Source organism: Hemibagrus wyckioides, linkage group LG27, assembly GCF_019097595.1.
Source record: "Hemibagrus wyckioides isolate EC202008001 linkage group LG27, SWU_Hwy_1.0, whole genome shotgun sequence".
In the NCBI taxonomy this organism is placed as follows: Eukaryota; Metazoa; Chordata; class Actinopteri; order Siluriformes; family Bagridae; genus Hemibagrus; species Hemibagrus wyckioides.
The window spans coordinates 6,102,339-6,129,253 of record NC_080736.1 but is presented as its reverse complement, the minus strand read 5'-3'; the positions used below and the strand labels follow the sequence as shown (position 1 = coordinate 6,129,253).

At 39.8% G+C, this 26,915-nt stretch overlaps 1 protein-coding gene across 6 annotated transcripts; it reads left to right on the top strand.

The window, feature by feature from the left end:
* The first annotated feature begins 3,445 nt into the window (after window positions 1-3,445).
* Window positions 3,446-24,720, top strand: esrp2 (epithelial splicing regulatory protein 2). Of its 6 annotated transcripts, none has more exons than XM_058381642.1 (17): window positions 3,446-3,590; window positions 3,794-3,946; window positions 4,499-4,627; window positions 13,202-13,315; window positions 13,736-13,850; window positions 13,937-14,032; window positions 14,814-14,868; window positions 15,077-15,187; window positions 15,337-15,469; window positions 15,901-15,943; window positions 16,945-17,246; window positions 17,357-17,590; window positions 18,134-18,332; window positions 19,581-19,785; window positions 20,037-20,205; window positions 23,171-23,272; window positions 23,944-24,720. In XM_058381642.1, the coding sequence occupies exons 2-16, from the start codon at window positions 3,815-3,817 to the stop codon at window positions 23,255-23,257; spliced, it is 2,124 nt and encodes a 707-aa protein (XP_058237625.1). In that variant the 5' UTR covers window positions 3,446-3,590; window positions 3,794-3,814; the 3' UTR covers window positions 23,258-23,272; window positions 23,944-24,720. The 6 variants fall into 6 exon arrangements, 2 of the variants coding, with proteins under 2 accessions (XP_058237625.1, XP_058237624.1); XR_009203789.1 differs by lacking the exon at window positions 3,446-3,590 and adding an exon at window positions 21,880-21,898 and having other exon boundaries at window positions 3,597-3,946; XR_009203791.1 differs by lacking the exon at window positions 3,446-3,590 and adding an exon at window positions 21,877-21,898 and having other exon boundaries at window positions 3,597-3,946.
* The last annotated feature ends 2,195 nt before the right edge of the window (window positions 24,721-26,915 follow it).

The window sequence follows — 26,915 nt, the reverse complement described above, 5'->3', positions numbered from 1 at the left end:
TAGTCATCAGGTTTCTTATTAGTTACGGTTATTTTTAATAATTTACACTTAATTATTTACTTAATTGCATTTAACAGAATTTACCCCAGTCTTTTACACACGATTATTTTCTTACGTCGTTATTTTTCACACACACCCCTCTCTCTCTCTCTCTCTCTCTCTCTCTATCTCACTTGTCTAATATCTGCACTAAAAGAAGAAATAAATCAAAAATGAAGACTGAAGTACGATTTGAAGAAGAAGAAGATCTGATTACTGAGAAGCAGGGTATTCCCTGGGTTATGATGCACTTTCCAGACAACGAGAGCGCTTATTAAGAAGACTGTTGAGAAACCAGTAGAGCAACCTGTGTGTGAGACTGATAGAGCCTCTATATACAGTATCATACAGCGACATGAAGAAAAATTCTCTGGCAACAGAGTTTGAAACAATCACAAAGAATAAAATTGTAGCTAAGCGATTCTAATGGCTGTGATTAAGAGATGTTTACATCTGGGTCTGTTGTTCCCTGTCCCACTCTCCCTCGTGTACTCGCTCTCTTAACCGTTAGCCATTTTCTGTGGATAAAAAATTATAATCGAATGACTAAAAGGCATTTTCTTTTTTTTTTTATGAAAGAACTGATCGCATTACTAAAGTGTAGCTGATTAGAGAGTTATAACCAGTATGTATATGTATATACACATCTGTATATACCTTATTCTAGTTATAGCTCATAAAACAAATCTAAATTACATAATGCCACGAATACAATTATTAGCATGCTCACACATGATGGCTGCAGGAAAGTTGTAGTTAAAAATGTCACCTTGATTTTAATAGGAGATTCTAACATTTCATACTGAAATATGATTAGATCCTTATACTACTTTATATTACCTACCACTAATTATCAGGCTATAACTAATGGGCAAAAAGGAAAATGAACTACAAGCTTAGTTACTGTTTGCGTGTAGTGTTTGCTCAGTAGTAATTATCATCAGCATGGGAGTAATTGTCTTCTATCATGGGAGAATGAGTAAGTGAACAGAGGATTAGGGCAGGGGCGCCCAATCATATCCGCAAAGGGCCGGCGTAGGTGCAGGTTTTTATTCCAACCGAGAAGAAGCCACACCTGAGTCTATTGAAAGCCAAGGTGAGTTGATTAAGCAGGTGGAATCAGGTGTGTCTTCTGCTTGATTGGAATGAAAATCTGCACCCACACGGACATCCCTGGATTAGGGTAAATGATCCCAACCCTGTTTCAATGAAAATGAATCAGCTAATTAACATCCCTTCACTGGTTGTGTTAGAGGAGTGAAGACAATAAAATGTACAGGATTAGAGAAAAATGAACATTGTACAACTTTTTAAAAATATGTTAATATCAAATATCTTCATTTGAGAGAATTTCAAGGTGTAAAATGCAATGTATGTTTCCACTATTACTATTTATTTGTCTGTAATAATAATAATCAAACTCACATATTCCTCATGAACAGGGTATGTGTAGTCAGAGCCTGCCTCAAACTTGCATGCCACTCCGCTATGCAAAATATTTCATTTTCATTACATTTTCGTTGTCATTTTCATGCCAATCTTTATGAAGTGTCTATTCAGAAACCCATGCTGCTCAGTTCCTGAAATCCTGTTCTCATCCTGATGTCCAATTATGACTCCATTTTCCTTCACTTTTGAATTATTCTATTTCCTGGCATACGTATGAAATATAAAAAAGAGAACAGAAACCGTTTATTTCAATATCATTTTTCGGGTCTACCTATCTAAAATGATTTTTAACAAGTAATCAAGCCTATGAGAGCTTCTCATTTTGAACCTGCCTTAAAGCATAGACATATTTAGCCATTTAAAAAAAAAAAAAATCCAACCTTAACACACAATTCCAGTACGAATGGCACCTAAGTATGTTGCAGTTCTTTTAAATTGATTTGCATGTCTTTCATTTCCTTCTCATGTTCTTTCATTCTGTGTTCAGTTATGTAAAGCACTTTGAATTGTACATGAAATGTGCTATATGAATAAGCTTAAACATGATTTAACAGATACAAATAAACAAATTTTCGACTTAAAAAAGGCAATAATAATGTGGTAATATTTACACCACGTGGTAACAGGTTTTTCCAGCGGAAACCGGAATTGAATCAATATGGAATTGTGTTTTGTATGTAAACTCTGAAGTAAAGGTACGTTTGTCATGTCACTCAGAATCCAACCCAACTGTATATCTTTGTCACCAGCTATCAAGAGCTATGTTCCTTTTACACCATTTTTTCCACATGAGCATGGACATACGTATATATGGACACACACACACACACACATATATACACTGATCAGGCATAACATTATGAGCACTGACAAGTGAATTGAATAGGACTGATGATCTCCTCATCATGGCACCTGTTAGTGGGTGGGATATATTAGGCAGCAAGTGAACATTTTGTCCTGAAAGTTGATGTGTTAGAAGCAGGAAAAATGAGCAAGCGTAAGGATTTGAGCGAGTTTAACAAGGGCTAAATTGTGATGGCTAGACCAGTGGATCAGAGCATATCCAAAACTGCAGCTCTTGTGGGGTGTTCCCAGTCTGCAATGGTCAGTATCTATCAAAAGTGGTCCAAGGAAGGAACAGTGGTGAACCGGCGACAGGGTCATGGACGGCCAAGGCTCACTGATGCACAGGGGAGTGAAGGCTGGCCCGTGTGATCCGATCTAACAGACGAGCTACTGTTGCTCAGTTTGCCGAAGAAGTTAATGCTGGTTCTGATAGAAAGGTGTCAGGATACACACACACACACACACACACACACAGATATATATATATATATATATATATATATATAGAGAGAGAGAGAGAGAGAGAGAGAGAGAGAGAGAGAGCGAGAGAGAGAGAGAGAGAGAATGATAGATAGATAGATAGATAGATAGATAGATAGATAGATAGATAGATAGATAGATAGATAGATAGATGTGTGTGTGTGTGTGTCTTAAAACCATCACTGCCATAGTTCTGTATATGTATATATATATATATATATATATATATATATATATATATATATATATATATATATATATATATATATATATAAATTCATATTTAACTTCTCTCCCGAGAGAGAAAGAGAGAGGTGGGAACGTTTCCTGATTGAATCCCAATTATCCTCCATGTTTGATAAGTAGTGCACTAGATAGTGTGCAGAAAGTCAATAATTCACCCGGACATAGCTCACTGACATAGTGACTACAAAGACATGCAGGACTCGGCCACTATAAAGGTGAGCTGACGCCGGAAAAGGCTTCTTATCTGCAACCACTTCCTCTTTTCATAACAGACCAATCATATTGGGTTACATAAGGTGTTATGCCTTTTGGCTCCTCCCTCACCTTTCGGAATCAGCCAATCACCGATCTCTCCTGGGAGATTGACTTCGAGTTAGGAGGCCGAGCCAAAGGCAGGTAAGTAAAAAAACAGGTATAGTGAGAAAAGGCTGGAGGGCTTGTTATGGGGTTAGCGTGAGAGAAACTAAAAATTTTGTCCACCCTTCTTTACCAGTCAAACCAGTAACTCTGGATAGAGCACACTCGAGCAGGTAGAGTCCTCGGCCGCATTTTCTGCCGCGTCCTTCTCTAAAATAGTCTTAATCTTCTTTCCCCACTTCGTCTGTACCATTATTGAATTTCCAGCTCTTTTGTTTGCTTCTCTTTATCACTCGGAGAAAGGTGAACTGTCGTGTTACCCTTTTTTTTGTTTTGTTTTGTTTTGTTTTTATTTGGTCTTTGCTCTTAATTGTAGTTTTTACCCTTGTGGTCCCTGATGGCTTCGCACAGTGATACTCTGGTGGTATTCTTTGGGGCAACAGCTGGTGCAAATGGGGGTAAACTGGGGTCGGATGAGAGGGAAATAATTCTGTTGGTGTGGCAAATTGTGGATCTACATGAGAAAAAGGTACGGACCTTTTCACTCGTTCTAAGGCTCTCTTTCCCCCCTAACTTTACCCACCCAGGCTGTACTGTACATGCTTACTGTTTTAGTTTAAAAGCCATTCCACCTTGACAGCTGACATTCGTCAACGAGGTACGCTTTCTACGGTTATACCTCTTATGTATTGGCGTCAGTCTCTTAACACGTGCACATTAGGCAATAATGGGCCTATGTAGGATATATTCCCTGGAATAAAATTTAAAAGCGAAACAGGAGAAAGCGTGCCTTTTGTGGTAGCATGTCAGCGCCATGAGGTCAGTCACCCTGCGGGTCAGATAGCGCTTAACTGCTTTGCAGCTCTACTACACACACACACACACACACACACACACACCTTTACAAAATTACTGTTTTCAGTCGAGAGCCTTATTCCTTAACCTGAATAATGTCAGTGTGGATGGTGTAGGCCATTTTATGGTCACATTAATGCTGTCTGAGGTAGACTAGCTTGCTTGACCTCATCTTCGTAATGCAATGCTGTGAAAAAGCTCTTTCTGTTTTTTGTCTCTTGAACAGGTGGGGAAACTTCAGCAGCGCCTGATAAAACCAGACACTTTGGAATTAACAGATCAGTGTAAAGAGGAGACAGGATTGAGTGTGGACGAACTTTGTAAAGCCGAGCCTCTGGACACGGTTCTTCAGCAGGTGAACAGCATTTCCACATAATTGATTACCTGTGTTTTTCAGCACCACTCTGCGCATGCGCTTTTCCCAACCTTTCTGGTTCAGAAATTAATCTCACTTTCCGACCTCACTCATCTCCAACCACGACCAGTCCTTTTACGAGATGCTACATTATCGGTCCGATTCCAGAAAACTGAATTTTATATGTGAACTTATAAGGCAGACATATGAAACAAATGACCCAAGATTTCCTGTCGGTGAATGTGTGCGCATGCGCACGGCAATAAATTCAAGTCTCTTCATACACTTTCATGCTGGAGGAAATTTCTTCCAAGCCTATTTATTATACGCTTCCTGTTTTCCTTTAATGCTTGAATTATTTTCTGGTATGGTCAAAGTAACTAAATAGAAAAACTAGGACGCAGTGCATGCAGTATTTCTTTATTAAAAAACCTATAAGGATGGATTGATGAAGTGAAAGAAATCATCCGAGCACCAGCTTCAGGACCAGGCCAAACGGTCAGCCTAAATTCCAGGAAGGGGATTTCAGATGACATTTTAAGAAGTACACTTGAGAAACAAATCTGAGGCTTTAAAAATGGCAAGACACTGAAACACTGTTGTTGTCCTAAGAGTGTCTGCTGTGTGAATTTTAGGATTTGTCTTCTGCATTGTGGAGGTGTAATGACGAGACTACACTATTCTTATTTACGACTGCTCTTTCTTTAGAGACAGCAGCTAGAACTGACTAGGATATAACTTTCAGTTCATGTCTAGGTCTGTTGATTGTTATTGTAATATTTGCCTATGTAGTGTGGTTGCAATATTTAAATGAGCCTTATGTAATTAAACTTGGTCAAGATAGTCCTTGTCAACGTCATGTTTTAACCATTAAGTTAAGTTCTTGTTTTTCTATAAACTCATCTCAATATGCAAAGTGTTGCCTGGCTTGTGTATTACAAACAAAGCTGACATTTTTACACACCCCTGTCAAATTCTACTGGTTAATCTAAGTACATCTTGCTTCATTTGGAAATATAATAAGGAATTAAAAATGTGTTCGAATGATATCGTGTTTCGAGTCATAATGGACCTTACTGATGTTTTGTAAGTGAAAATCTTGCCACCATTTTGCTTATTTGTTTTGGTTGTTTTAGATTAGGACAGATTAACGCGTCTTGCAAACACGTGGCAGATTTGGTGACTCATAACAGTGCACTTCAGTCCAAAATGAACTGTATTGTGTTTTGTAGTTGATGCATTCACATAGTCTGCAGTTTTATCTGAATTGAATGTATGTGGGTAAACTTTGGGAGCTGGGCAGGGAGGCTCTTGGCTGCAGTGGAAATCTGCAGGCCTGGTCATGTTTTATCCCAATGAGCTCTGCTGACACCTGTAAGACGGAATGTTTACTTGGGAACGCTCCTCCCTGGCTGCAGTAAATGTCATTGGCTTGGGGGGATGTTCTGGGGATGCACTAACGGGTCAGAGAAAGGGAGACGTGTACAGGGTTATTGTCTCCAGCTATATCCACGGCATACGTGTTTTAAAAATCCACGATATGTACAGTTTCTAGTTTGTTATGGCGTGCATGGGAATGTTTTGACAAAAGCCATATGTTGCCAAACGTGTTTCTCAACCTGCCTTCCCGAAGAATTTGTTTGCAGTCAGTTGATCTGTCCCCACCCCCTCCTATTTCATAACTGAAACCAGTCATTACTAGTCCTGCAAACAGAACTGTAGTGCTATCTGGATTGGATTCTAGGTGGTGTTGGTAACTGGAGTGGAAGACCGTTGGTATTAAATCCACTGATTAAAATAATTGGGACATTTAGAGCTCCATTGTTCCTCGTTTAGTTTTACTCGGACTGAGCCTCTTGAACAAATCAAGTCTTTCTTGCGTCCTCAGCTTTTCTTTCTTTTCTTTGTAAAAAAACACGAATGCAAAAATAATTTTGGTTGCTTTTTGTTATGCTGTGTGTATTTCACTTATTCACCTTTTTCATTCTCTCAAGTATCTTGTCTAGCCTCAGCAATATAAATGCTTATACCATGCTTATACCCAGACTTGCGATCTGTTTCGAAATCCCTTTTTTCCTCTTTATTTTGTATCAGCTTTCGTTCCGCCAGACCTTTTAATATCTGACTTCCAATGCAGTTTTGTCACCAGAAGGCCCTGTAAAGATTAACCAGTAAAATCAATTTCTCCTTGCATACCTCATCGGGAAATAGTCGTACAAATGCACTGCTAGGTTACGTCTCTCCAAATAATACAACCTTTGCCTGAGACTCCTCGGGATTTAGGCCGTTGTCTCGGGTGAACTATTGATCCGAGAGCTTTTTAGTGACCGTTTACTACTCCACTTTACACACCTCATTGGTATCAGACCTTTATGTTAGGGGTGAGTGACTTCTGAGTGCAGTTATCTATTAAGAATGTTAAATATAATGAATTCTTACCTAAACTCTCTTTAAATACAACTATTACAATAAATAAGTGTTAAATTATTTATCGACAATAGCAACGCTACGATTACAAAGACGCTTAGATAACGAGGGTGAATATAATGGTGATTATTCCAACATGTTTAAAAAAGGCCTGGCTGATGGTAGACAGCTGTCTTTTCTTTTTTTTTCTAACTACAGCAGTTTAAGTATTTCCCTAAAGTAGCTATGTCCTTCAGCCACCTTTAGCTAACTTTACAAGCCTCTTAAATACTCAGGTGTATATTAGTAACCTGCTGCGGTAGGTCAGAATCAGCACATTTTTTTTTAATATGCAGATCTTCTCCAGCTCCAGGTTTGGATTCAGTACAGAGGTAGTGAGTGTTATGCCCGGAGGCGCTTTTGTGCTCGACTAGCTCTGCACCTGCCTTTTGACACTGTCTCTATTGGTTTGAGCTGATGCTGTGTGTGTGTGTGTGTGTGTGTGTGTGTGTGTGTGTGTGTGTGTGCACGCACGTGTTGGTGCAAGTGCAGGAAAAAAAGAAAAAGAGAGACAGGTTTTTCAGGGAGCAAGGAGAACATAGTGGGTGAGGAAGAGGTGAGTTGTTGGGCTTGGGTCTGGGCTGGTAACAGCATGTCTGCTCCTGTAATAGGGCAAGGCACCACTCCCATGGCCTCATTAGTGCCACCCTAATTTATTATCATGGCTTGGAAAAAATACATCACCAAATCAAAATATTTCTTTCTTTTTTAATAAAAGACAAGAAGCTGAAGCGTAATAAGGATTGTCTTGGTTAATTCCAGTTCATTTAGACTGCTGAATCATATCTGCTTAAATTGTGTTATAAAAGCCGGCTTTTCTAAAAGGAAAGGTGGAGCCACTATTAAATCAAACATGTAAATAGTGTAAAGATTAAATGGGCTTTAATGTGTTTGAATTAGAAATGAATATAGCGATAAGGTAGGTGTTTGTATGGGATCGTGTCGCTTTAAACTCTTCATCTCTGTTAGACCCTCCCATTGCTTTATCTTCCTTTCCTGAGCGACATGTATGCACACATCAAATGTTAAATAAGGCCTCAGGGGAAGGGCTAAAGATCACTTCAAGTTCCTTAGTCTCACTGATGGCATGGCTGCTTCAGAAATTGTGAAAGCATCATCTTATCCACGTCCTTTTAGTCGCACAGGTTCTTTTCACCACCCAAATAAAGAGGGAACAAAAGGCTGACCTGTGTGGAACGAGTGCTGTACTTTGATGTGTGTAGAGTGGAGTTGAAATGTGTGCCATTGAGGAGTCGTGTGATGGTTTAACATCGCTGCATGTGGCCCTCTGTTGCTCAGCTTCAGCTGTGTTTTTGTCTGTCTCTGGCTTGTTTTGGCTCTGAGGTAAGACCAGGGAGTGGCACTTATTTCTGTCAAACCTTTTTGCAGGGCAGGAGTTAATCCGGCTAGTGATTTATGCAAGGTGGGGCCTGATGGCTGTGACTGTGGCAGTAAGCAAACACGGCGTTGTGTTTTTTTTCCGTCATTATGATGGAAGCTCTTTCCTGGAAGACCTTACTTAAGAGCTCTACGACATCTGAGTATTGTAGTGCTGTCAGTCAGCCGGGAAGAATCGTTTTAAGTGGAAGGATAACTGGTTTTGGTTAAAAAAAAAATGTTTTTGTCTTCTGATAATTGTCTAAAATTTGGATGCGATATGTTTGGAACGTGAATGTCAGTTTTGGCTGATGTTAATGGGTTGTGTCAACCAAACCAGCCCGTACAGTATCTTGTCTGAACTCGTCGATCATGCTTTTAAAAATCGTCGCAATCAGATTTGATTGTTTCAGCCTGCTGCTTAAGCACACCCTTAGGCATGGACATGTTACGAAATGCCACTGTTTGTCAGATTAGCACTCCACCCCTGAAGGATCTCTCCACCTTGTCTACGTCGTCATGCTTTCAAGCGCTCAGACACTCCAAACAATCGGTAAAATGATGATTGCCTGGAGCAGGGACAGCACTCGCAATGTTACTAAATTCAGTCTTGGGTTAAAATTGCTCCAAACTGACGAGTCGACGCTTAAAAAGCTTAAGCTTCTGCAACAACACACTTGTTAGTCATTGTGATGTTTTTAACAATGTTCACGAGTCTGACTCATGTCCAGCACTGTCATCTCAGCACTCTGTACTGTTTCGGCAGAAAGGGTTGATTAGAGGTTCAGGTCAGGGTTTTGGTAAATGTTTTTAAGTAGGATAATGGAGTTTGCCTGTAAGCAGAAATCTAGTAAAACTTCATAGTTCCTTTGGGTGGATCAGACTTCAAACATGTCGCTTGTTAATTGTCAGGAACTCCGGTGCAGAACTCCTATAGCATATAGCTTATTTCATTAAGCCACTATTGCTAACACCACATTATGGAATGAATTACCAAATTTAAAACGTATCCCTCGAAAAGTCATGATCCTTAGTATTATAAAGTTCTGTCTGGAGAAAATGATATGCCGCAAAGGTTTGACATTCAACAAAAATCTGCAGACTGCATTTCCAGCTCAACACTGCCTACGCTTTAAGGTTATTTCACATTTATATGATCAGCATTCTGATACATTTTTCATCACTAGCCAAATATTGAATGTTTTTGTGCTTGTAGCATCAAATACTGTTTGATTTTAAAAGATAACCTCTTAATCAGACTAGAAAGCTAGAGCTTAAGACATTTTGAGCTTCTTAGAACAATGTTAGAATCATACGCTACGCAATGTGTACTCGAGTAAGTTCACTGTATTTTTTTACTGTTCGAAATCCAAGACGTTTTTTCCTTGATCTTTCATTATTCATGCAAATATTAAACGAGAACATATATAATATCTGTATCTGCAAACACCTCAATTATAGTCAGTTAAGTCTGCTGACCTTCCATCCTTTTAGTTTATTAAAAACATTGCATGTGGTTAGATAAGGTCAGTAATATTTATCGTGAACATTGTTTCACGGCAACAATACTAGCCTCCTGCTGTGCTGTAGACTTTTGGATATTTCGATATAAAAATGTGTAGATGTTTCTAACCCAGACCACATGTAGAACATTTTACCGCTCTTTTCTTCAGCTTACTGAGGCATCAGGTCTCCATAGATTGTGGCTATTGACTGGCCAATTGGATCAATCCTGTGCTTATTCTAGATGGCGATTTGGCCGGCATATAGAACCTAATAACAACCATGTTCTATCTGGGTTTGGAGAAAAACACTACAGCAAGATGTACAACGTTTATACAGCTTAATTTTTATGAAGAGACCAAAAAGAGATCTTCATTAAACATCAGGGTTTGCATTTTAATAGTGTCTGTCTGATCAGATGATGAAATATGGATAGTTTCGATGCCTATGTCTCTTTTTTGGTTTGTAACAGTCCTCTGGCAGTTGATCGTGTGTGTGTGTGTGTGAAACGCGCTTCAACATGTGTTCACACAATTTTTCCTCACAAAGCCTTCTCTTAGATGTGAATATTGGCCATGCATGACACACAGTCCTTATAGCTGTGTGTGGATGTATATATTTGCAGTGAACCATGTTATTTGCTGGTTTTGTGTGTTCACTAAACGGCCGATTTAAAATCACCAAACACGGTTGCAGATGACATGATGAAGAAACATGTAGAGCTTTGTCACCATTGCTAAGCTGGTTTCATGTCTTTTGTTTTGGCTTTCTGTCAAACGTACACACAATCCACTAAAAGTCATGTCAGCAACGGGTTTGTGTGTGTGTGTGAGATCGTGTGTATCTTGAAGCAGTTAACCTTTTTGGTACCTTGTGACACATTAATGCTTACTGAAAACACATGAACCACCACGGAGGGTGCAAGGAGTTATGAAGACGTAGGACATGTTTTGCTTCTCAGCCCATAGTGTTAAATGGTAGGCGGTTAAAAGACCGGGTATTAACATCCTGCTTGTGTGATGTGATCATAAGTACAAGGTCAAATATTTTGTGAGGCATGATGTGAATTATATACAAGTGTCTAGTTTAATGTAATGCACATCACATTCGGCATATTTTTTGTTTTGTTTTTTTTGTTTAGAGATCCAAGCTTGCATTTCAGCTCAGTTTACACAGGTCAGAATAAAAATACTGTTTTGTTCTCACCCCAAAATACCACGATTGAGCTTCTCTAGATTTCGCACAGAATCAGATGGAGATCCTTTGCACAGATGCTCTCAGACTGGTTTGACTTAGTGGATGGTGGTCCATGTGTTCTGCCTGAACAAACCACACCAAGGGTGGAAACTAACGAGGCTTCGAGTCAACCGCTTATGTGAAAACACTCTTGAAGAGTTGACTACGTAACACTTAGCAGTGTTTCTAAGAAAGAAACCAAGAAACACCGAAACCACAACTTCACAGATATTATAACGTTTCTCGGACATTGGGGCTTTTCATTAGCTAGGGGAATAAAAAATAGAGTAGCTTGATGATGATGATTTTATTTTAGCTACAATTTATTTGCATGAGTTTTTGATTGTACTTGGCTGTATTAACGAGTCTAAGTAGGTGGGGTTGTTGTTGTTGTTGTTGTTGTTGTTATTATGATTTATTTATTTTTACTATTTGAGCCAACCGGTTCACGTTCAAGAAGCTCCACCCCTAGGATAAAGTGCGTCTACAAAATGAGTGACAGGAGGCCTGTCTAAACACTTTCTCACCTGTTAATACACTTGAGCTGAGACAATTATTTTTCATCATGTTCAAACTTTCCAGTTTATCTGGACAAATAGGTTAATTAACAAATTAATTATTTAAAGATTCAATAAACAATTTGTTTGTTTGTTTTACAGCTATGGATATTGTAAACGCTGGCACTGGTGATCCGTTATGATATATTTTGTGTTTGTGTTTTATACTATGATGGTGTCACCCAAATGAGGATGGGTTCCCTTCTGAGCCTGGTTCCTCTCAAGGTTTCTTCCTCATATCATCCCAGGGAGTTTTTCCTTGCCACCTTCGCCACAGGCTTGCTCATTAGGAATAAAATAAATCAAGGATTGAATAATTGAATTCAATAATTTAATTTAATAATTTATTTTTCTAGTTATTTAGTTATTTTTTATTTTCATTTTTTTCTCTCCCCTTTCTCAGTTTCTTTTCTTTTGTAAAGCTGCTTTTAGGCAATGTTCATTGTAAAAGGCGCTATACAAAATGAATTGAATTGAATATTTTCTGTAATGCAACAGATCACGAGGAGGCTCCATCAAGTCTTTAATGTTCCCTCACTGACTGATCCCCACTTCCTCCTGTAGCAGGAACTTTTTGATAATTCTGAATCTCAAATGGCTTAGTATCAGATTAGTATCAGTTATTTCTCCTCCCCACATCATGCAATCTCACTCTCAAATTTGCATAATGCAGTATTTGGGACTTGGCTACAGAGGCCAGGAGAGTGGAAAAGAAGCAGGAAAAATTGTAATGATGAACATTTTGTTTTAGCATTTTACTTTTATTTGAGCAAAACAAAAACAGTATTGCATTAAACCTTAGAAATTTGTTATTGCCATTAAACACCAAAGAAACTCCAGAGATGCATTTTATTATTTCATTCATGAAATCTCGTCTCGTTCCAATTCTTCATAATCTACAATTATTTTTAATAACCTAATTGGATGACTAGGGCAGGTGTCCTCAATAACAGGAGCGGTAATTATGAAGTACTGTTTTAATGTCAGTAAGCATCAACCACTCCCTACTGAACCATGCAGTCTGATTTCATGTGGTCAGGTCTGTTCAGTTCACCTGTTGCGTAAAAGAATCAGGTGTGTGTGTGATAAAGATGGATGGTCACATGATCAAGAGGCAGGTGGCTGTGGTGCAGTTTAGATTAAGTTCATTTCATTTTTGTTCCCACCCTCTGCCTGTTAAAAAGCTCTTTGGGTCACAGCTTTAACTATAAATAATAATAGAATAAATAGAAGATAAAAATGTTGGTAGCATCATCTTGGTAGATTCTTGTTGTTTTTGCATCGAATGGTTCTTACCAGCTTTATCACTACCTTGTACTTACCCTTGAGTGCTAACTGTATTGCATACTGTATGTACACAAGATAAGTGAATAAATGAATAAATAAACACTTTCTTTCCTGTCTGCTGCTGTTCTTGTGCTTTACTGGTGTGCAGTACCAGCAGGCCGTATCAGCAGAACTTAAAGCTCTGGGCAGAAGCTCCTACACGCTGTGTGTGGACGGACCCCTCCTCATCCGACAGGCCCTTCACCCTGAGGCATCCAAAAAGGTGAGTGACGATCGTTTATAACGTGCAATGGAAACTAAGAGGATAAACATGGCCATATACAGAGAGGAGAGCTTTATTTTACAGAAAAGAAGGTGTATCAGACAGGAAAACAACACGGTATATGAGTAATACAGAACGGTAGTATTAAAAAAAAAAAAGAGAGAAAAAAACAGTTCTCAAACAAAATGTGGTATTTGTGGGTATTTAGATGGAAATTATTTGCAGATGTGTGAGTTTGCTTACTCATTTCCTGGCCATATCCTGACTTAATGTCATGTTCAGTTTTAAAAATGAACCTGCAAGTTATGTTCTGTAACCTTCTCAGCAGCAGCATGATTTACTGAAAACGTTTTTGTGCTTTCTTGCACCATCAAGTGTGTTCTTGTTCAGAGTGACTAATGAATGCGTTTTCCCCTATAGAATTTGGTCCTGCCAGATTGCTTTTACTCATTTGTGGATTTAAAAAGAGAGTTTCACAAATGCTGTCCCAACGCCGGTCCAGTGAAAGAGCTCACCCTTCCCTCGATGCTCGAATGTATCCTTACTGCAAAGTTGCTTATTGCTGTCTGAAGATACGGTTCCTGACCTCCGTGCCGTTCGTTCCTTAACCCGTGCCGTCAGATTTGTGCCTTCCAGCGGTAAGCGAGCAGAGGGCTGGAGTGAGGGAGCTGAAGAGCATGGTGATGATCATCCAGCACATCCTGGCTGAGCCATACAGTCAGTCCAGTGTTTGCTATTAGTCCTCTTCTATTGTCTATACAGTCTCACTGCAATTAACCTCTATAGTGTTAAATGTTGACGCCAGACATGGCAAACATTTTGGCCTGCTGCTTTTTTGCGTCAGTATTCAGTTTGATACACTCTAATAGAAAGGCACCACCGAGAGCAGTTAATTGTATCTACACCAATAATGTTATTAATACACTTTTGTTCAACATCTGCTCTCAGCGAAAATGTGCGGCATAAGAAGAGGATGTATGGTTAAAAACAGTTTTGCTTTTTAAAATGTCGCCGTGGCAACAAGATCATCATAGGTCAAGTGATTGTACGTAGTTGAAATTAGCCTATGACCTTAGAGATGATCTCTGTCCTAGTCTGTAAAGAAGAACATTTATTGCTTTTTTTGCTACTGATGCGAGCAATAATCTAGCCTGTGTATGTCCCTTTGTGCAAACACAGCAGAATAAATGCATAATTGCAAAAAAAAGTGATACCTTTTGCATTATATCATATTTTCCATAACTTTTAAGGGAGCCTTTGTTCTTTATGCTCTTTTTCTTTTGTAAAAGGGTATCATCTTTAAGTAGGGCTGTTTCCTCTCTCTCTCTCTCTCTCTCTCACACACACACACACACACACACACACACACACACCTGTTTTATATGGCCCATGGTCTGTTGCATGGAGTTTTGATTCAATTTATTAAGCATTTTAACTTGTATTTAGCTCAGTCGTGACCTCTCGTCGTTTCTTAATCACCTCCTCTCACGTTATCCAGGTCACGAATTTTCCTCGTTTGAGACGGTGAAGCACAAGCTTGAATCTGGAGCTTGGTGAGTACAGTATGTTGCTAAAGTAGCATTTCCTCACCCTGGCCCTGGAGGATTAACTCACTCTGGGCTTGTTTGTGAGCTGATGAGGTAGCGTTAGAAGTGTTGAGAAGAGATGAGAAAACATTCAAGTGCCCGGATAAAATAAAAGCATCATAACAGGAATGATCTGAAGCCGTATAGAAAACCGTCTTCACTTTCTGTCCCGCAGCAGTAAGACAGAAGCCGTGGACAGCGAGACCGTGATCAGAGCCCGGGGGTTGCCATGGCAATCTTCAGACCAGGACATCGCTCGCTTCTTTAAGGGCCTTAACATTGCCAAGTAAGAGCATGATTTTAAAGTTGTAGGGTTTAACTCCAATCACTTCTAGATTCAGTGAGAGCTACAGTGTCCGTGTGTGTGTGTGTGTGTGTGTGTGTGTGTGTGTGTGTGTGTGTGTGTGTGTGTGTGTGTGTGTGTGTGTGTGTCAGAGGTGGCGTAGCACTGTGTTTGAATGCTCAGGGTCGCAGGAATGGAGAGGCCCTGGTGCGCTTTATAAACTCCGAACACAGAGACATGGCGCTGGAGCGACACAAACACCACATGGGCAGTAGATACATTGAGGTGAGCTGCTTCCCTCTCCAGTCTCCCACTGCATCAGATCTCCTGCTACAACAAAATCGATCAAAGATATTCAAAACCTGTGTATGTGGTATATGTTACTTCTGTCAAGTAATAATGGCTACACTTTGTGTTAGAGTTATAATACGAACGGCTACTTAAAAATGGTTTCTTTATTTCGTTTTTCCTTGCCCTGCATGGAACAAAAACTTCACTATGAGGTCATGAATATAAGCGTTGTTATAAGTCACTAATAATACACTAGTGTTTCTAGTCACTTTACTTGTAAATATTTGTGGTCATTTTTGTGGTTGCAAAGTGCATGTAATTACATCCTTACGCAGCTTAACTGTGTGTTCTTCACACCCTCACCCAGCTCTATACACACTCTTGCCCACAGGTTGATATATTTTTTTTTTCCTTTTCTGTTTCAGGTGTATAAAGCAACTGGAGAGGAGTTTCTAAAGATTGCTGGAGGTAAGTTGCTTTTATCGAGTGGCTGGTAATGTGTTTTGGAAGTCTTCAATTACGGATGAGACGCGCACACACCCAAACGATAGACACGCTCGCATTTACAGAAAGAACTTCCCTCTGATGCAGCCTCTCTTTCCTGTTTGGGATGAATGAAAGGCTCTTTTGTGAGCCATGTGCCCGTGCTGACTCACGCCATGCAGTTTCAGGAGGAAACTCTACTCTCGTGTCCTAGCCGCCCCCACCTGTGCCTTAGAGAGTGCGGCTTCCCCTGAGACGGAGCACGAGCAGCGGTCACTGAAAAGACCGACTCTGCCCTCTCACACGCAGGGTGTAAAGAGCCAGTGGCAGGCCGAGATATTGGTGTGTGTGTGTGTGTGTGTGTGTGTGTGTGTGTGTGTGTGAGAGAGGAGAAAGTAGATCCCTAGCACATGCACACTTTTCTTTTTTAAGTGCAGCCTCTCAATGGATCTATACTTGTTCTGTCACACATACACACTGTACTTGTACTTTTAGGAAACTATCCAGCTTGTATCGTATTTGTTTTTAGTAAAATTCCAGGTCTTGGATGTAGAGTTCAATTCAAAGGTTTGCAAAAGAAGTCTGATGGCAAAAAGACATTTTGTTCATTAGCATTCACAGGAGCAATTGGTGATTTTATATCACTTCAAAAGTGCGCCAATTCTTCTTTCTGGCAGTGATATGAACATATGCACTTCAATTCCATCGTCTTTTATGTCCTCTTGCCAGGTTTTAGATCCTCCAAGGAATGTATGTGTAATATTCAGTTTGTTTGGTCAGTTTTTGCCCATTTTTTTCCTGATCTCATAATCTTGTTGTATCCAAAATGCTAGAAGTGCTGCACAGACGTCAAATCAAACCTGGAGACCAAAAGGGTCAATGCCTTGATCCTCTCAGTTTCATACTTTGTTTTTTGGATTGGTCAGTTTGGTGCATCTTCCAGCAATGACTAAACTCCTGCTTTCCTTCTTTTCCTTCTTGCTCAGGCACATCGAACGAGGTGGCACAGTTCCTGTCTAAGGAGAATCAGGTGATCATCCGCATGCGGGGTCTGCCTTTTACTGCCACACAACAGGATGTGCTGGGCTTCCTGGGCCCCGAGAGCCCTGTGACAGATGGCACAGAGGGGCTGCTCTTCGTTAAGTATCCTGATGGAAGGCCCACGGGGGATGCCTTTGTGCTGTTTGCCTGTGAGGAATATGCCCAGAACGCTCTGAAAAAGCATAAACAGATTCTAGGGAAGCGGTACATCGAGCTGTTCCGCAGTACAGCTGCAGAGGTCCAGCAGGTCAGCGCAGCAAGAATTCATCTAGAGCTCTCGTGCTTTTTTTTTTTTTTTCTCTTTTCTGACAATTACTGGTTATTCATTTTGGTTATAACATGTTTTTTGTGTCTCAGGTGCTGAACCGTTACATGTCCACTCCACTGATATCGACACTTCCTCCTCCTCCTTCCATGCTTCCTGTTCCTGTGCTGGCTGCTCCTCCCTTCATCACCACCGGCAGCACGAGGGACTGTGTGCGGCTGCGTGGTTTGCCGTACACTGCCACCATCGAGGACATCCTGGAGTTTATGGGAGAGCACACCATAGACATTAAACCCCACGGTGTTCATATGGTGCTCAATCAGCAGGTGAGAGGAAATGATGATGCTTGATCTTGTATAACTAATGCAAATTTTTACAGAAATTTTGAACAATAGAGATGACATCTCAGGTTTTTACCTTTCAGGATATTTTCTGATTACTTGTAATGCTTTTAAATATTCAAAACCACATTTTTGTGGCTGTACCTGTCTTGAATCTAATGTACAGAGTATTTCAGATTTGTTTCCCAAAAATGGCAAATATAGGTAATATTGTTTTCACTATATATCCCTTCTTTATATATATTTTTTTGTTAATTATACTGTCTTATAATTTTGACTTGTATTAATTATTATTTTAATATTATCCTTTCCTTTTTATTTATTTATTTATTGAAGATTTGGTACCTAAACTGCATATTCTATGGTTTTAAAGCTCAATTTAAGCCTAGTGGATTTATTCATTACTTCTATCTCCTGACTGAGAAGGAAACTGTCATTCTTGTGAACTTTCAATGTTAAACTCCAGTCAGGAATTCAATGTTACAGCTAAGCGCTTTTTAACCCGTCACCTTTCCGTTCGTTTCGAAGGGTCGTCCATCCGGTGATGCTTTCATTCAGATGAAAGCATCTGATCGTGCCTTTATGGTGGCACAGAAGTGTCACAAGAAGATGATGAAGGATCGTTATGTAGAGGTGTTCCAGTGCTCCACTGAAGAGATGAGCTTTGTGCTGATGGGAGGGACTCTGAACCGTAGTGGCTTGTCCCCTCCTCCATGCAAACTGCCCTGTAAGTACATTGCCTGTGCTTTTGATTAACTAATCAATTAACCGTGAATGTCCATTTATTTAAAACACAGAACAAGGGAGATTTGTTTGGGGCTTTGGAATGATGATTAGTGAAGCTGGTTTGGGAAGTGTCCTAGTGTTCAACTTCGGGTTTTAGTTTCAGCATCAGTAGATGAACTTGTAATAGTTTGAGTAAACATGGTAGCAATCCCCTCTTCCCCTAGATTGTGTAGTGGTTAGAAAATGTTTGCATGAACCATAATAATCTGATCATTGTCTGAATATGGGCAGTTACCAGAGTACTAGTGGTGTATTTGATGAGAGAGCTGTTTCCAGGATTTGGAGAAATTTATACTGATACCAAATTATCATAACAGAATATCTGATGAACAGCTGAATAGCAAGTTCATAAAGTATACGTGTATTCAGTGTGCTCCTCCTTGGCAGTATGGTGGTTGGGATTTAAAAATAAAACAAGTTCGTGCGTTTGCTGCTGTTCCCTTCATTGTCACTAGGCTCTCGGGTATTGTCTTCTTGCAAAGAAAGCTATGGTGTATAATAATGGGACGTCCTGTACGACTTCTCGAGTTAGCCTTTGATCGCAGCACTCTGTCCCGATGTACACTTTTGTCTGAGCAACACACACAGCCTGTTCGGCAGGTCCCAGTGTTAGATTGTCCTTAACGCCTATCAGCACGGACTTTAAAGATTAGATTTCAGTTTATCTTGTAGCTAGCAATGTGAGCACGTATGGTCCTGCTGAAAGGTGCAAGATTTAAAGTCCTGGGCTTAAAGCAATAGTAGAAGCTCCCTGCTTTGTTCAGAGTTGATTCCTAATTAACGTCATCAGAGAGACAGACCGAGTTGGCCTTTATATTCACAAGCTGCATGACAGGAGGGACTGGTTATGGTTCCTGGGTTGGAAGAGGGAACGGTGTAATGTACATGACCTTCACTTGTTCTGTAAGTGTGTGTACACACCCCATAGGTGGTGAGCAGGCCCTTCCTGCATGCCACCGTTGGCTGTTTGCATATAAATATGTGTTGAGTATCTTTTTGACCTACTGAAGGACACACTTTTAACTATAGCACAGGTGTCTCACTTACCAACCTGCTTTGTTTTCCCCCCTCATGGGCTAGGTTTTGGTGTCATGCTTCATTTACTTGCTACATTCTGCGTTGCCGTAATGAGCTCTGTGACAGTTTTACCATCACTCACAAACACTCTGTTTCCTCCCCGTCCCCTCAGGCCTCTCACCACCGACCTACGCCGCATTTCCAGCTCCAGCTGCTATGCTTTCCACCGAGGCAGCCCTGTATCAGCCCCCCCTGCTGGCCACTCCGAGAACTCCACAGGCCCCTACACACAGCCCTGCTCCAGCACTTGCATACTATTCCCCTCAGCCCCAGCTGTATATGAACATGAACATGAACTACACTGCGTATTACCCCAGGTATCAGCTCATACTACTTTTCCCATGACACAGAAGAATGGGAAATGCCATGACTTGTACGATGGAGTCTGAAAAGATTAGCTTAATACTGAGTATCAGTATAAATCCGTTATTTATTCAGTTTAGAAACAGATTTATTTATAAGCCAATATTCAGTCGTGTGTATAGATCTTTCACTATATTGATATTTCAGTGAAACCTGTTTGTCGTTACCTATAAATTTTTACCCTCTCGCGTTCTTTTGCTCTCAGTCCTCCAGTGTCCCCATCCACAATGAGTTACTTTGCGGCACCTCCAGGCTCGATAGCAGCTCAGCTTGCTCCTGCGACTCTGCCTCAGCACGGTGCTCTGGTGCGCATGCAGGGACTGCCTTATAACGCTGGGGTTAAAGACATCCTCAGCTTCTTCCAGGGTTACCAGGTAAGAGGCTTTTAGCATAGCATGATCGCAAAATAATGGTCACACACTGACATATACAGAGTTAAGCTGTGCAGCTTGTTTGTCCTCTCAATGATGCTGCCTTTCTTATACACGCATGCACTTATAGAAAAGATGTACAGATATAATGCTTGTATATTCACTGAATTTTACAGTGGAACCTCGGCATATGAATGCCCTCCCTTATGAATTTTTTGCTTTAATAATTACAATTTTGCAAGAAATTTGCATCGGCATACGAAGCATTTTTGCCATATGAATGAACCGAACCGAATGCTGGCTAAGTTGTGCATACGTCCGAGCAAACTTGGTGTCAGTGGAAAGCCAAGTGAATCCAATCCAAAGCAAGTTTACGGATTTCATGAATTTTGTTTTTAGTCGGTGAAAGCTGGCTCAAAAGAGTCAACCCACGATACCAATGTTGCCTTCGGCATGTGTTCAAAAGCTAGGTGATTTTTCGGGTGTTTTATTGTTGAGAGATCGGTGGTGTGGGTGGTCTGTTTTATTTTTAGCCCAAGCTTGGTGGCACGACTTCCTGTGAGGACCCTTGACATGGAATGCTTGGTTTGGTTCAGTTCTTTGTAAGCAGCCATACAGCTTCGTATTGGGAATATTGCTAATATTTTTGGGTGGCTGGAACGGATTATTTGCATTCACGTTATTTCTTATGGGAAAATTAGATTCGTAATACAAATTTTCGCCTTAAGAACTCGTCTCCAGAACGGATTACATTCATATACCGAGGTTCCGCTGTACTTTTTATTTAGCAAAAGTGTTAATTCTATATTTTCCAGTTTATTACATACACCTAACTGTAACAGATACAGTGTAGGCAGTGTATATGGTTCCCAATTAAGCTCACTGGACAAAAAATAGCCGCATTTCTGCCCTAATACTTGATTAAAGTCGTTCTTAATCCTCGTGTTTGTGATCATTTTTAGTCATTGTGTAGAGATTTAATAACAAACATTTTTCACAAGAAGATTTATAAAGATCTACCAGCCAGAGGAAAGGGAAAAAATTTGAGACGACGTTAGAAAGAAACATAGAGTGGAACCCACTTCGAAAAGGGAACCCGTGGTCCTCAGCGTGAAGCTGAATAGAGAGATTATAAATCATTACTCTATTCTATATCAGTACTGTAGAGTCAGAACAGTGGGAATCTGAGATGAAAACAGGATGTGATCTTTGTGATTAAAGCATCAGTTCTCTAATCATCACATCCACTCGGCTAGTTTATAGCCTGTGTCTCTCCTCACCCACTGTTAAACAATCCCACAGTAAATCAAATGAATGAAATAAATCATGAACAACTGCGTAATCGTTCTGCTTAGCTGTTGTGCTTCATGTCAAGAAAATCTGCTTTTATGCCGCATTATATTTATCCAGATGCTCAACCTGTTGGAGGTTACAAGTAGTTTTTGTCCAGTGAGCATTATTTATTTATTTATTTATTTATTTATTTATTTATTTATTTATCATCTCTATTCAACTTTGTGGCATTAATTTGTAGCCAGATATCTGAAATACAGAGCGAGGTGAGCATATTTTGTATGCATAAAATCTCTTCTACATACGGGTCATATTAATTAACGCTCCATTGCCGTGTCCATTTTTTGCTTCTTTCCTTCTTCTTATTGGCTGACATCGAAGTAGGCGGAGTCTTCAACTGATGGTATGAACTTCAGCCGTAAGGAGCAGGGTGGACAAGGGGGTTGATTTTGAGGGGGAAATAACTGGCTGGTGCTTTTATGTTGGGATTGTGGTGTTTGTGTGCTTTTTCATCCTGGTAACGTAGCAGGGTGAAAGTAAATGGAACTGATGTGCCACATTAGTTTCATTCCCAAGACCTAAGCTAAAAGGTGAGGGTGTGTTCAGAGCTAGCGCACGCTGTGGAACAAACTGCTCTCTGCTCGGGTCTCGGCTATCCAAGAGCCAGAGATCACAATTGGGGGGGAAAAAGTGAATACAGCTTTTGACACCTGGCTGAACCACTGAAATGAAACGCTGCCCGCTCACCCTCCAAATATGTGCTTTTAGCTGCTCAGATGGAGCTTGTGTGTGTGTGTGTGTGTGTGTGTGTCTTTGGGAAGAATGTTTCCTTTGGGTGGGATTTTTTTTTTGTTCCTTTTTTCTCTCCATACTTATGTACGTGTGGCTCAGTTGGAAGCGGAAATTGAGTTTTGTGTGTGCATGTGTGTTTAGATTTAGTTTTGCTGTGCTTCTGTGGAAAAGATTTGATTTTTCAGGATCTATTTCAGGAAGTGTGACTTTTTTTTTTTTTGTCTGTGATTTATTATTATTTTTTTCCTCCCAGGCAGAATCGCAAGCTGACGACCAAAAAAAAAAATTACACCACCAATTACTTGAACAGAGATTAAACTGATCTGTGTAGTTTTCCTTCACAGTTAGGAAGCTAATTCACTAGCATGTGGTGTTTCTAATGCTAGAACGGATCATCGCTCATTTCTATAGGAGAAGGAAGAATGTGCACAGTCATAATAAGCATCTTCCTCCTCAGAAAGATAAGATGATGCTCACTTATTCTGTTCCGAATACCATAAACTGCCGAAATCATCTGATTCAGATTTATCAAGATGAATTTGGTGCGAAAAGAAATGATCGACAACCAGATGTTCGTCAGTATTTTTTTTCCTATTCATATTAATTATCTTGTCCTAAGGTAAAGTTTGTGTTTGAAGCTAGTTCTAGACAAATTACCAGTTTAAATGTTGATATTTATCTTTGTGTGGTTCTTTTTATTTTTTAAACAGTGTTTATTTTTGATATTGGGGTTTTGGACAAACTAAGTTCACTAGTAAATGTGTGTAGTAGGGGGCGGATTCAGGATTAAAAGTACTGCACAATTGTATTAACTGATTGGCCATGATGTAGTGGGGTGTGTGTGATGAGGCTGTGCCACTGACTATGGGCTGTTGTGCTGTAGTACGCTCCTGAGGACTACAGCAGTGTGATGGGAATGAGCGATCAGGCCCGTGCTCTGGTCCAGCCCAAAGAGTGGCTCTGCCTGTAGGGGGCGCTCCTCCAGGTAAGGCCTCCCATAGCTCCAGATGTGCATGGACTAAATCAGGGCTTACTTAACTCCAGTCATCCGGACCTCCAGCCCTGCACAGCTTGAAGATTTCCCTCGTCCCATCCCAACACGTGCATTTACAGGCTTAAACATTCGCCGGTCATTTCAGATGAGGTGTTTGAACAGCAGTGAAAGCTTCAAGCTGTGCAGAGCTACCGGTTATGACTGGAGTTCAGAAGCCGTGGATTTTCCTGATTTTACAGGTTTTCCAGCCGTCTTCATACTTTCCTTTCTTGACTTTCTCCTGATGTCTAACCCCGAGTACGACTAATTCCTCTGTACACTCTGATATCTGATCGACAGCCCTGCTCTCGGGTTCGGACGCTTTGTAGAGGCAGTGACATCAGCCTTTCTTTCTGTTCTGGGATTTTTAACTGGATCTTTGCCATCCTCACTAACCCAAACTGCTTTATCATTCTCTCCATAGGATAGAGCTTTGTTTTGAAAATGTTCCGAACAGCAAATCTAACTTCCTGTGGGTCGCTTTATGCTCGTATTTTTCTTTCTTTCTATGACCAGGGTTGCAGTTTCTGAACCGAAATCAAGCTTTTGTGGTTTAAATCTCTAACCTACACAATATAAGCTCAGTGTGACCGGATATATTTGTGCGTTTAATTCTTTCCTAGCTCCAGGCGGACTCCGTGCTCGTCTTGTATAACCTGAGTGGCCAGCGGAGCGGGGAGGCGCTAGTCACCTTCCCCAGCGAGGAGGCAGCGAGGCGCGCTGTGGCCGAGCGCTCCAACCTTCCCCTCTCTGGCCACCCTGTCCGCCTGATGTGCTGCGAATGAGGTAAACACTCACCACTTGAAGCCGACTCCAGGAACGAGCGAGGTCTGCACTTCACCAGGATAACCTCTGCCTCCTCCCGATACTGGTCTTATCCAGGCACACTGGGAGCCTTTCCTCAATTTCTAACATGCTACTGCTGGTGGAGGTGCTAGCATGGTGGAAATACCTGAACTCTATGTACATATGTATTTATACATCAAATACAATGCCTTGTGTATAAATCAGTGTGGAGAATTGATGATAGATAGATATATATGTTCTTAGTTGTGGTGTTCATGCAGAATAGCCTAAATGTTAAATCCCTTTTGCTTTTCCTGTGGGAGAAATCCCACACTGAGGATTCACTGTGTTTTTACTCAAAGACAGTGCAATATACAAAGGCTAAGCCATACAGCCTGCATGTGTGACGCAAGAAAGGAATTAAAAAAAAAAACTACTGACACTTGTTTAATGCCACTACTGAATGTTTCTAAAACGCCAATCTAAGCCTCATCTTAGTGACTGCTGCATGGAAGATTATTTTTGTCATTGTAATTCATATTAATTATTGTGTAACAGACAAGACCGGGACCGTGTGTCCCTTCATCTGCTCGAACTTCTTAGTTTAACCCGAATCCAGAACAGAGCCGTTTTATTTAATGTGAGAAACAAGCCGTTGTGCTTTTGTCTGATCTGTGCGCTTTCCTTTTCGCAGCCTTTATTACTAAGAAAAGATGTATATTTTTTGCTTTCCTAATCTATCTAATGTGACTAGAGAGGCCTTCAGTCATCATAGTGCCTTAATAACTATTTGTGCCATTATTACATGAGCCAGAGTTCAATACCTACTGTAAAACGCTCAGCAAGCTTCTCTGGCACTTGGGCATTTAGGATTATTATTTTTTTTAAACCAAGTTTGAAGATAACCTTTATGTAACAGTTATATGTAAACAATAAAATATCATTCTGAAAAAATCTCAGACCTGATTTACTCTTTTTATACACCAAGTTGCATAAGTATTGGTTCATAGAAGGGATGAGCTTTGTTTTGTTTTTTTTAAAGGTTATACTTCAAGTGAATGTTTACAAGTGCAACTGTTTTGGGGGAAACTTTACAGAGATCTTGTATCATGAACATATATACTTTCGGCTTAAAATGATTCTTTTATGCCATATTTACTTACGAAATATTGTAAAGCAAATAGCGCTCTTCTGCCATCTTGTGTTCGAGACCTGTCATTACAACACGTTTGGGAAACGTAGTGTGTGTGTGGGGAGAGAAGACTGCTTAAATTTTAGATTACTTCAACATATTTTATATTACCTGTATTACTTATTATATACACAGACTAGGCATAACATTATGACTACCTGCCTAATATTGTGTTGGTCTCCAATTTTTGCTGCCAAAACAGCCCTTGACCCATCATGCACTGTGTATTCTGACCCCTTTCTATCAGAACCAGCATTAACATCTTCAGCAATTTGAGCAACAGTAGGTCATCTGTTAGATTTGACCACACGGGCCAGCCTTCATTCCTCACGTGCATCAATGAGCCTTGACCGCCCATGACCCTGTCGCCGGTTCACCACTGTTCCTTCCTTGGACCACTTTTGATAGCTACTGACCACTGCAGACCGGGAACACCCCACAAGAGCTGCAGTTTTGGAGATGCTCTGATCCAGTGGTCTAGCCATCACAATTTGCCCCTTCGTCAAACTCGCTCAAATCCTTACGCTTGCCCATTTTTCCTGCTTCTCAAACATCAACTTTGAGGACAAAATATTCACTTGCTGCCTAATATATCCCACCCACTAACAGGTGCCATGATGAGATAATCGGTGTTATTCACGTCACCTGTCAGTGGTCATAATGTTATGCCTGATCGGTGTATTAAGATAAAGTTAAATATATTACTTTAAATATATAAAGTATATATATATAAAATATATAAATATATTAACACAGAGTATCATCTAAAAAAGGTACATCCTTTTTAAAGTGCTGAAATATTTGCAAATAGTGTGAAATTATCAGCAGTGTCACTGCCAGTTTTGTTTTGTTTAAAAAAGCAGTAAGTTTCATTTTATTTATTTTTTTTTTTTTTACTAAATGAGCGTTTTTTATTTGGTGTCCAATTTCAATATTTTTTTTTTCATAATATAATAAAATAAATAAATGACCAATACTAACATATTTTTGCACATTACCTCATTGTCTTGTACCTTCAAATTCTTGTTTCTGCACATTACTTATTTCTTATACCTTTAAATTTCTAGTACTTAGTATTTTTTTAATAGTTTGTTTGTTATATATTTTTTGTTATATTTTGTACCCTTACATTCTAGTATTTACTATATTTTGTTATATTCCTATTTTATTATTATTTATTTATTATTATGGTTGTGGATACTGCTGGAAGTTTCCCATAGGGATCGATCGATCTATCGATCTATCTATCTGTGTTTCTTCATGAAAATTCTTGATATATAACAATAATTAAAATGAGATCTTATGCATCGTTAGTGTAGAATACACACAAGTTGTTTTTTTTTTTCCCACTGAAAGAAAAGTAACTGGTCCGCTTCTGTGTCCATCTTTTTATTGATACACTACATCAGAAGAGCCTACAATGCAAGTTTATTCCCTTTGGATAATTTCAAAAAAAGCACTGCAGTCTTAAAAATTACAAAAAAAAAAAGAAAAAAAAATGTTTAAAATACAAAATTTACATGAAATGACAATACAAGGCTCTGTAAACAGCAGCAAAACCTGTATTTCCCTTTTATTTTACAAAACGTTGTTATTTATATATATATATATATATAA

What these genes read in the sequence shown, in the direction of transcription:
- esrp2 (XM_058381642.1), top strand. Translation starts at nt 3,815, where the DNA reads ATGGCTTCGCACAGTGATACTCTGGTGGTATTCTTTGGGGCAACAGCT. An exon ending in TGGACACGGTTCTTCAGCAG is followed by an intron (nt 4,628 to 13,201) that starts GTGAACAGCATT and finishes ACTGGTGTGCAG; the next exon opens with TACCAGCAGGCCGTATCAGC. An exon ending in CCTTCCCTCGATGCTCGAAT is followed by an intron (nt 13,851 to 13,936) that starts GTATCCTTACTG and finishes CCGTGCCGTCAG; the next exon opens with ATTTGTGCCTTCCAGCGGTA.